The sequence below is a fragment of the Carlito syrichta genome, unplaced genomic scaffold (genome assembly GCF_000164805.1).
Source record: "Carlito syrichta isolate Samal-C Ts95f unplaced genomic scaffold, Tarsius_syrichta-2.0.1 Scaffold304743, whole genome shotgun sequence".
Taxonomy (NCBI): Eukaryota; Metazoa; Chordata; class Mammalia; order Primates; family Tarsiidae; genus Carlito; species Carlito syrichta.
The window spans coordinates 501,408-511,720 of NW_007248839.1; the positions used below are offsets into that span (position 1 = coordinate 501,408).

At 49.1% G+C, this 10,313-nt stretch overlaps 1 protein-coding gene across 1 annotated transcript in view; it reads right to left on the reverse strand.

The window, feature by feature from the left end:
• Window positions 1-10,313, reverse strand: part of ABCC3 (ATP binding cassette subfamily C member 3) — a gene marked incomplete at its 5' end in the record, with an annotated part of 56,510 nt that overhangs the window by 39,977 nt on the left and 6,220 nt on the right. The window contains one exon of the mRNA XM_008060830.2: window positions 7,182-7,186. Within this exon, the coding sequence (XP_008059021.2) occupies window positions 7,182-7,186 (5 nt within the window). The remainder of the gene's footprint in view (window positions 1-7,181; window positions 7,187-10,313) is intronic.

Consider the following 10,313-nt stretch of genomic DNA (forward strand, 5'->3'; position numbering starts at 1 on the left):
AGGATCGCCGGAGCCCAGCAGGTCGAGGCTGCAGTGGCCGGGAGCAGCCACTGCTCTCCAGTCTGGGCAACGGAGTGAGACTCCAACTCAAAAAAAAAGAAAAACAAGTTACTATAAACACAATGGCATTAGGCAAGGCTAACTGAATTGATTTCATTGCCTTGGCCAAGGGTATTTATTACTGATTGATGACTCATCAGATCCACTCCCATTGAAAAATTATGAAATAATTACTAGAAGGACTATGCCCATAATAATAAAACCTCAGGTATCTCACAGTGACATAAACTCTATGCCATGACTCAGTAGTTAAAGGCTTTAATGCATTATGTTAAAGCATATTTTTTTCCAGGTAAAAGAAGCCCTTCATGAACCACCAACTGAAGACAATCAGACCCTTCATGATCTAGCACCCAGAGATTGGGCCTTTTGGAACTGACACCAGAGAAAGACTATCCATTGGAAGTGACCATTCCAAGTTCACTGCACCAAAATTTCAGGGTCTCTTGGATCCGCATCTCTCAACTCAAAAGAGCCCTAAGACTTCTGGAACTGTACACCTGTTGGAGACCTTAAGGTAAAGCTGACCAGGGAAATTTTTCCCTAAAAGCAGACAGCATCTGTAGACACGGACAACTTGCCCAAGATATGAATCAAGACTCCTTTGCCATCATGAAAGCCTTATCCTTTTCATTTTTTTCTGATTCCTGCTGTCCTAATTCCTTCCCTTTCCTTCTAGAAAGACCCATGAGACCATAAGAAAGGCTTATGCTCTAGCAAGAAACCACAGCAACTGTTGGGTATGTCGACTGATACCCCCAAATCAAGAAACAATTCCACTAATGCCAATCCCTCTCTGTGTCCCCAATGAAAGTCACTCTGAAACCCCAAAAGAAGGGTGGAAAGCTGTCTGACATCCTAGACATCACTGCTACATGGTTTCTTACACTTGTTGAAAATAGTACCCTGAACTTTCCAACTAATAATCTAATAGTAACCAAATATAGAAAACCTATCCAAGTCATGCCTGCAAAAATACATTGTGCTTCCAGGCATGGTGGGCTCAAGACTTGGGGATTACCTACGTGGGTGTGTGTAATTGCTTGTATGAAGTCACTGGATGAAAGTTGGCAAATGTGGTCATGCAGCCTTATAACACGCTATAAAGGGACCACAAAAAAAGTAGCTTCCATCATCAGAGGCCAAATGGTCAATCACTGAAATTGATATTATCCTTGAAATACATGACGATAGGTTAGTTTCCACTGAAAATCAGTTTCAATAAGGCTTCTGGGGTTTATTTCTGGGTAACAGGGTGCCAGATGTATAAAATTTGAAGTCAATCTGTAAATTGGCGAAAACATTGGAACCAATCAGACCTCCCAGGGATTCAGACAGGTAAAAGCCACTCTCTGAAAGTTTGATGGGAACACATGTGTTCAACAAAAATACTTAGTGAAACACCAAACAGCTTAAGATCACCTCTTTGCCCAAGTTAGGGGCTTGTGTATGGTGCTGAACAGAACTGAATGCTGCACTTATCTTTTCCCTGATTTTACCACTACAGAATGCTTAATGAACAAGACAGCTGATACTGCTCTTTCTCTAGACACTGCCACTGAATACATTAAGGAAATTTCTCAGGGGAAAGGAACACATGATGTGTTTACTGGAGTAGACAACAGTTGGTTTGCGGACATCTTGAATAGTGGATGGCAATTTGGCTATGCTGAGGTTTTCTAATCTTTGTTTCTTTTAGTGGGTCTCCAGGATACTGTGACTTGTCTAGCCAGGCTTACAACAAAAATGGATGCCTCTTTTTTTATTTTTAACTTGTAAATGTTTTAGTATTTGTAGAGACAGGATCTTACTATGTCGCCCAGGCTGGTCATGAGCTCCTGGAGTGATCCTCCTGCCTTGGCCCTCTAAAGGGCTGGGATTACATGAGTGAGCCACTATGCCTGGCTTCATGGATACCTCTTTAAATGAGGCCATTTCACAGCCATCATGCCCCTAAGACTATGATTATTTGGACTCAAATATTACTGAACTGTCTTTATTGCCTGAACTTTGAATTGTTTGATTTGGATTAGTTTGGTTCATGAAGACTCTTGGTTAATGTGCATACTTCTTCTGGTATTACCCTCAAGATGGCCATCATAATAGTTTCCCTGGTGTAATATAACCCCTCAAGAGTCCTAAACACTTGTATACAGCCAACCTTTGTATATCAAATGATCTCATTGCTGTTAGAATACCAACAATATGAAGAAAGCATAAATAATCATCCAACAAATTTTTTATTGCAAATTCTATACTGAGACCAAATAAATCTGTTATGATGGTGATAGAAACTGGTGGCACCACTGCCCAAAGTTTTGGTCAATCTCTCAGAGACTGAGATTGACCAAAAGGGGAGAATTGCTAAGTTAAATTAAATTTGGGGGCCGGACGCAGCGGCTCATGGTTATAATCCCAGCACTTTGGGAGGCCAAGGTGAGAGGATTGCCTGAGGCCATGGGTTCGAGACCAGCCTGTGGGGAGACTTCATCTCTACAGTCAATTTTTTTAAAAAGTTAACTGCACACAAAAAAATTAGTGGTGGCGCATGCCTGTAGTTCCAGCTCCTTGGAAGGCTGCGGCAGAAGGACTGCCTAAGCCAGCAGGTCAAGGCTGTGGTGGCCAGGAGCATGCCGTTGCACTCCAGCCTGGGCAACAGAGTGAGGCTGCAACTAAAAAATAAATTAAATTTGGCTTAACGTTGCGTCCATCCCTAGTGAACTATGACCTGACTTAACCAAACTGCAACCTCACCTAAGAGTACATTCTTGTAACAAGTAGCTGAGTCTCAGCCAATCACAACAGCAGAGTGTACAGCCAATCACAAACTACCAGCTGATCAGACCATGTCTATATAAGGCAAATACTCATTACTCCATGCCCAAGTGAGGCACACAGAGAGCTGCAGCATATCAAACTGTTTCTCTACATCAGTCTGTTTTTCTGTCTATGAATACTGCCTCCCCGTTTTGCTGTGTGGAGCCCTCCAAACTTCTACTGTTCTGGGTGCTGCCTGATTCATGAATTGTGCTCAAATAATTTCTGCTAAATGTGTCCAGTTTGTCTTTTAACAGTGTGGCTCCTGAGGCTTGGCTGTCTCAACATTTTCGAGTGAAACACTACAGAGTTGTGTTGGGGGCAAGCGGGACTTGTTGGCTGTCGGACTTCGCTGTACAGTGAGCAAGTAGACATCTGGTCCTTTAGAGAAGATCTCTTCCAATCCTCTCACAACTGGAAGAATCTGGAGGTCTTTTCCCAGGCACCAATTTGGGGATGAGGACTGGGGCTTCCGTCCTTCAGGATCTAGAGTTTTACTAATTTCACAGAATAACCTGCTGGCCTTCTGTGGGGGTAGGAAAGTGACCTGGGTGTTTGACCTCTGCTTATACATCCTCCCAGAAGCCCCTGACCCTACTTCTGCCTCTGGAAGCCGGCTGATTCCTGAGCTTTTCCAGACTCCAAATAACCTTGGATTTTGGCTGTCTCTCCTCTACTGTGTCAGTGATCACTCTTCCACCTGTTTCCCACCTTCAAAAAGGTGTTGATATCTTGTCTGTTGTTGTCGTCTCCTCTTCTCTTTGTCCTTGTGGGCTTACGTCTTTTATTCCTTACCGTCACTTCGGTGGAAAGCCAGGAAGGACTGGGGACAAAGTCTCGTGTTCAATCCACTCTATAGGACCGGAAGTCCCTCCAACTGCACATTAAATAGGCCCCTTTCGGCCTAAATGCAGGACCTCCCTGCAACAGTGTGGGGCTTTCTCCCAGTCGATTGGAAACGACTATTTCTGATCTTCCTGTCTTCCTCCTGGTGCCACCACCCAGTGGATACAGGCCCTAGCCCCCACGTTCTGACCTTGGTCCTTGACACTGTCTTGTCATCATTGTTCACAGAATGTCCTGAGGAGTCCCAAATCTAGATCAATAGCTCAAATCCCCTCTTGAGCCTCAGCCCCTACTTCCTGCTGCCTCTCAGATGGCTTCCCCATCTGTCCTCAGCCACTTCATATTCAACACTTCTCAGACAAGCTCATCTACCCTCTGCCAGGACCAGCCCCTCCCCTGGCCTTGCCTGCCTCTGCCAAGGGCATCACCATTCTCCCGGCTACCCCAACACCCATGGGGACATAGGTCCTATTGATTCTTGGTGGCAGCATGGCAGCTGTACAGAGAGGTGTTTGAGTCCTGCCTTCACCTCTTTCAAGTTGTGTGACCTTGGCTTCTTTGTGTGGCCTTGGTTTCTTTAGGAGTAACTCTGGGATGATAAAATCCTCCTCCTGGCCCCTCCCACATGGCCCCTCAGCCAGGCCCTTACCACTTCATGAACAATCGCCATGGAGCTCTGGTCTGTTCCTTCCAGTGCCCTGGGGCCCAGATCCCTGACCTCACTCTCCTGCTCTGCTCCTTTCTTCCTGGTGCTGCCATTTCATCTCTTTTCTGGTTCTCCCTCCTGGTGTGAGTGGTCCCAGGGCTCGGTCCTTTCCTGTTCTCTGCCGCCTCCTCTATTTGCACTCACCCGTTGGGTTGGCAATCTCACTTAGTCTCATATGAGTGCACCACCTCTATGTCAATGACTTTCAAGCCTACCTATGTCTCCCTGAACCTCCAACTCTAGCTTCAACTGCCGACTTGACATCTCCATCCACACACCCCACAACAGTCTGCAAAGACCTGCCCAATGTCACTTCCCTCCCGGTCCAGCCTTCTCTCCTACGCTCACTCCAGTCACTTGCCTTCTTGCTGTTCCTGAACATACTTGCTGCTCCTGCCTCAGGGCCTTTGCATTTGCTGTTCTCTCTTCCTGGACCGCTCCTCCTTGAGATATCTCTAGGTCTTTTTTTTTTTTTTTGAGTCAGTGTGTCACTCTGTCACCCAGGTTGGAGTGTAGTGGTACATTCATGGCCAGCAGCCTCGATCTGCTGGGCTCAGACGATACTTCTGCCTCAGTCTTCCAAGTAGCTGGAACTACAGGTGCACATTATCATGGCAGTTAATTTTTTTTGATGTATTGTAGTGATGAGGTCTTGCCATGTTGCTCAGGCTGGTCTCGAACCCTGGGCTTGGGCAATCCTCTCGCCTCCGCCTCCCAAAGTGCTGGGATTACAGGCTTGAGCCCTTGGGCCTGGCTGGTCTTTCTTTCTTTTTTTTTCATTTTATTTTGAGTTGGAGTCGCACTCTGTCACCCAGACTGGAGTGCAGTGGCCGCTCCCGACCACCACAGCCTCAACCTGCTGGGCTCCGGCGACCCTTCTGCCTCAGCCTTCCAAGTAGCTGGTACTACAGGCACGTACTACCACGCCTAGCTAATTTTTTATTTTTTTTTTTTTGAGTTGGAGTCTCACTTTGTTACCCAGACTGGAGTGCAGTGGCCGCTCCGGCCACCGCAGCCTCGACCTGCTGGGCTCCGGCGATCCTTCTGCCTCAGCCTTCCAAGTAGCCGGAACTACAGGCACGCGCTACCATGCCCGGCTAATTTTTTGATTTATTGTAGAGATGAGGTCTCACCAAGTTGCCCAGGTGGGTCTTGAACCTGCAGGCTCATGCAATCCACTCACCTCAGCCTCCCAAAGTGCTCGGAATACAGGCTGAGCCACCGAGCCCGGCTAATTTTTTATTTTTATTGTAGAGATGAGGTCTTGCCAAGTTGCCCAGGCGGGTCTTGAACCCGTGGGCTCAGGCAATCCATTCACCTTGGCCTCCCCAAGCACTGGGATTACAGGCTGAGCCGCTGAGCCCGGTCGTCTTTCTTTTTTAATGAGGCTTAGCCTGACTGCCCTGTTTAATACTGGCACCTGCACCCCACTCCAGCACTCCCAATTCCTCCTACCCTTCGTTTTTTTTTTTCTTTTGAGTCGGAGTCTCACTCTGTTGCCCAGGCTAGAGTGCAGTGGCACACTCACGGCCACCACAACCTCCACCCGCTGGGCTCAGGTGATCCCTCCTCCTCAGCCTCCCAAGTAGCTGGAACTATAGGCACATGCCACCACACCAGGCTAATTTTTTTGGATTTATTGTGGAGACGAGGTCTCACCAAGCTGCCCAGGCTGGTCTCGAACCCCTGGGCTCAGAAAATCCTCTCGCCTCCACCTCCCAAAGTGTTGGGATTACAGGTATGAGGCACTGCGCCCAGCCCTCCTACTTTTCTTTCCTTTTTCTTTTCTTTGTAGCATCTTTTACTTTCCAACATGCTATATCATTTATGTTTATTGTATTTTTTCCCATCTTTTCTTTTATTTGCTAACATGTAAGGTCTCTGAAGGAATAACTTTGTTTTTTGAGTCGGAGTCTCACTGTCTCCCAGGTTGGAGTGCAATGACATGCTCACAGCCACTGCAGCCTCAACTTGCTGGGTTCAGGTGATCCTTTGCTTTAGCCTTCCAAGTAGGAAATAACTTTTTAAAATTTATTGATGTATGCAAAGTACCTAGAATGGTGCCTAGTACATAGTAGGTGCTAAGAAAAAAAATTGCTTAAGTAATTTAAATTAAATGCTTATTGAGGGTCAGAGCACTGTGGCTCATGCCTGTAAGCCCAGCACTTAGAGAGGCCGAGGCAAGAGGATTGCTTGAGGCCAGGGGTTTAAGATCAGTCTGGACAACAGAGAGAGACCCTCACTCCATTTCTACAAAAAATTTTAAAAATTAGCCAGGCATGGTGAAGCACGCCTGTAGTCCCAGCTATTTGAGAGGCTGAGGTTCTGGGAAGATCACCTAAGCCTAGGAGTTTGAGGCTGCGGTAAGCCATGATTGTGCTGCTACACTCTAGCCTGGGTGACAAGAGCAAGACCTTGACTCAAATAAATAAACAAACAAATAAATTGAATAAATGGATGCATGAAAGGATAACAGTATACTCTCCCTCTAAACCTACAGTGGCTCCCTACTGCTTAGAAGATGAAGTCCAAGCATCTTACTATGACATTCAAAGCCTCCAGCTGGCCTTGAACTATTTATCAATGTGAACTATGAGGTCTTGCCATGTTGCTCAGGCTGGTCTCGAACCCTGGGCTCGGGCAATCCTCTCGCCTCCGACTCCCAAAGTGCTGAGATTACAGGCTTGAGCCCTTGCGCCTGGCTGGTCTTTCTTTCTTTTTTTTTTTTTTTGAGTTGGAGTCTCACTGTCACCCAGACTGGAGTGCAGTGGCTATCAGTGGAGTGCAGACTGGAGTGCGATTAGCCTGTGTACTTGTATTCTCCCATCTTAAGGTGGTCTGCAGACCCTGCCTCCCTTTTCTCAGTCGCCTTCCCTCCTTACTCCCATCTGGGCCAAACTTCCACCCTCCAACACCCCTGCCCTGTCCACGCTGCCCACTCACTGCAACCTTGAACTCCTGGGCTCAAGATGTGAGACACTTCCTGAAATGTAGCTTTGTACCCCGGTCCCTGGTCCTGTGCCCACACACCTACAACAACTCCGGCAGAAGCCTCCCTGGCCTAGAGGCCCTCCACAGGCGTCTCTTCCTGCCTCCCTTCCCGTAGCTCCCCTCCTCCACAGCCAACTCACCGCACCCTGAATCTGCTCTGAGATGCCCGCTCCTGCACCTTTGTTCATCCTGGTCCCTCTTTTTTCCACGTGTACAATCCTAACCACTTGGGGTGGGAGGTTGCCTGGCTGAGGCCTGCCTTCTCCATCTGGAGCATTTGTCTTAAAGTCAGCCCCGCCTGAGAGATCTACTTCCGTGAGCATCATTCTTTCCCTGGACAATGCTCAGGTGAGGGCCTGCCATGAGTCAGGCGGTGAGCCAGGGGCTGGGGATATGGCCATGTGTTGAGTGGACCCATCCCTGTCTTGTGGAGCACACAGTTGGGAACACTGCTTGGGGGTATTTCACTTAAGCCCCGGGCGGGCAGAGGTTGTGCCATGTACATCTTATATTCTAGTGTTCTACTTTTTTCTCTCTCTCTCTCTCTTTTTTTTAGAGACTGGGTCTTGCTCTGTTGCCCAGGCTAAAGTACGGTGGTGCAATCATGGCTCTTGGCAACCTTGAATTCCTGGGCGGAAGTGATCCTCCTGCCTCAGCCTCCTGATTAGCTAGGACTACAGTTGTATGCCACCAGAACCGGCTAAATTGAATGCAATTTTTTTTTTTTGAGCTGGAGTGCAGTGGCACACTCACGGTCACTGCAGTCACCTGCTGGGCTCAGGTGATCCTTCTACCTCAGCCTTCCAAGCAGCTGGAACTACAGGCGCACGCTACCATGACTGGCTAATTTTATGATTTATTGTAAAGATGAGGTCTCGTCAAGTTGCCCAGGCTGGTCTTGAACCCATGGGCTCAGGCAATCCTCTCACCTCAGTCTCCCAAAGTGCTGGGATTATAGGCATGAGCCACTGTGCCTGGCCAATTTTTTTTTTTTTTTTTTTTTTAGAAACAGGGAGTCTGACTGTGTTGCTCAGGCTAGTCTCAAACTCCTGCCTCAAGCAGTCCTCTTGCCTCAGCCTCCCAAAGTGCTGGAATTACAGTCATGAGCCACTGCACTCAGCCTTCTAGGGTCCTATTCAGTATTCAGTAGTTGCTCAAACAATGTGAGCCAAGGATGCACATACTTTTGCTGAGCTCCCAACATGCCAGCCCAGAGTTGGGCACTGGGCCACAGGGCTGGGTACACCACTAGGCCTGGCTGGGTACCACAGGTGTTGCAATCAGATACCTGTCTCAAGGCTATCCCTGACTCAGATCTTCAGGTCTCTGGTCCCTGCCCCGCCTCAGCTCTTACAGGAAGCCTCTCTGGGCACCCCGGCCTCTGAGTTTTTCTTACTTTATCTTGGCAGTCAGTTAAGTAGAAGTAATAAAGGGCTTGGGTGTTTCTCTGGCATTTCACTACCACACTTACAAAGTCATTATCTGGTTGTTGCCTCAGGACAGTTTCCAAAGGTAAACAGGAGGGGCACTGAGAGGCCCAGCTTGCCAAAGAGAAAGAAGACTGCACCTACTCTGGCAACAGGTTCAAGGACACCCGGCAGCATGGTGCTGGGACAGGCACCCAGGCTTTGCAATGTCATGCAGGGGTTCCTCACCACCCATGCTGCCCGGCCCTGCCCATGTGAGCACATCCTTCCTCCTTCAGCAGTGTGAGCACTCTTCCTGTTCTTCTCCAACCCCGCCCCATGTTCTCCAACTCCCAGCACAGGGCCAGGTGCACAGGAATGGCTCCAAGTTGCACTGACTGACAAGGGAGTGTGCAGTAGAGGACAGGGGTTAGGGTGTGGGGCATGACAGGACTTGTAGTAGGGGCGCACAAGCTGATGGTATGGCTCTGTAAGGCAGGCAGAAGCGGTCACAAGGAGAACACAGCCCCACTGCAGAGGACACGGCGTGGCTCTGTCACTTTTGAGCCACGCAACTGTGAGCAAGCTCCCTCATCTCCCCCCCAAACCTCAGTCTCTGAGAGTGAGTGATGGCAGCCCTGACAGCAACCCAGTCACCCCCCCCACGGGTGAGCACCTTGATTTCAACAGGGCCACACCTAGGGAGGGGTCACGGAGCATCCAGTTGTTGGCCCCTGCTTTGATCTCACAGACACCTATGCTGTGGCGGCAACCAGGAGATGCTAGGACTGTGAGACTGGGGGGCCGTTTGGCCCTTGGGGTGCCCAGCCAGGATCCTTTTCTCCAGATGAGCTTGTCCCAACTGGGCAGAGCGCTCGCCAGGAGACAGCAGGCACCCACCCATGCCTGTGTCCCTAGATCGCTTGTCCCAGAGCCTTTTCTGGAATGTCTATGGGACGCGTCATACACGTGTCCAGAACGGAACTCTGGGCCATCCGTCCTCTGCAGCCTGCCCCCTCAGGTGGAAACTCCCCCCTCCCTTCCTCCTCTCCCTTAGAGAGGATCCTTAGAGTCGCCCATAGTTCTCACTCTCACATGCCACATCCAACTCCCAGAAAGCCCTGCCCACCTCACCTTCACATCATGAGGCCGAACATGACCGTGCTACAGCCAACGGCTCTCTATAATGATGCAATTCACCTGGTCCACCCTGCTAGATCCAGAACGACCGCGTCTCCCCACCTTCCCTCTCAGCCTGGGTTGTTCCCACCGTCCTTTCGCTGGCCTTCCAGATCCGCCCCTGCCACAAACGCCACCGTCTTTCCCGGCACAGTTGCTAGAGAGAGGTCTTCATGAAACCTAAGTGGAGCCACACCACCCTGTCGTTCTTCTGGTTCAAGGCCACTGCCGGCTTGCATTTCACTCAAAGCAGCAGCTGAAGTCCCCCCACGGCCCCAAAGACTCTCTTTTTTTTTTTTTTTTTTTTT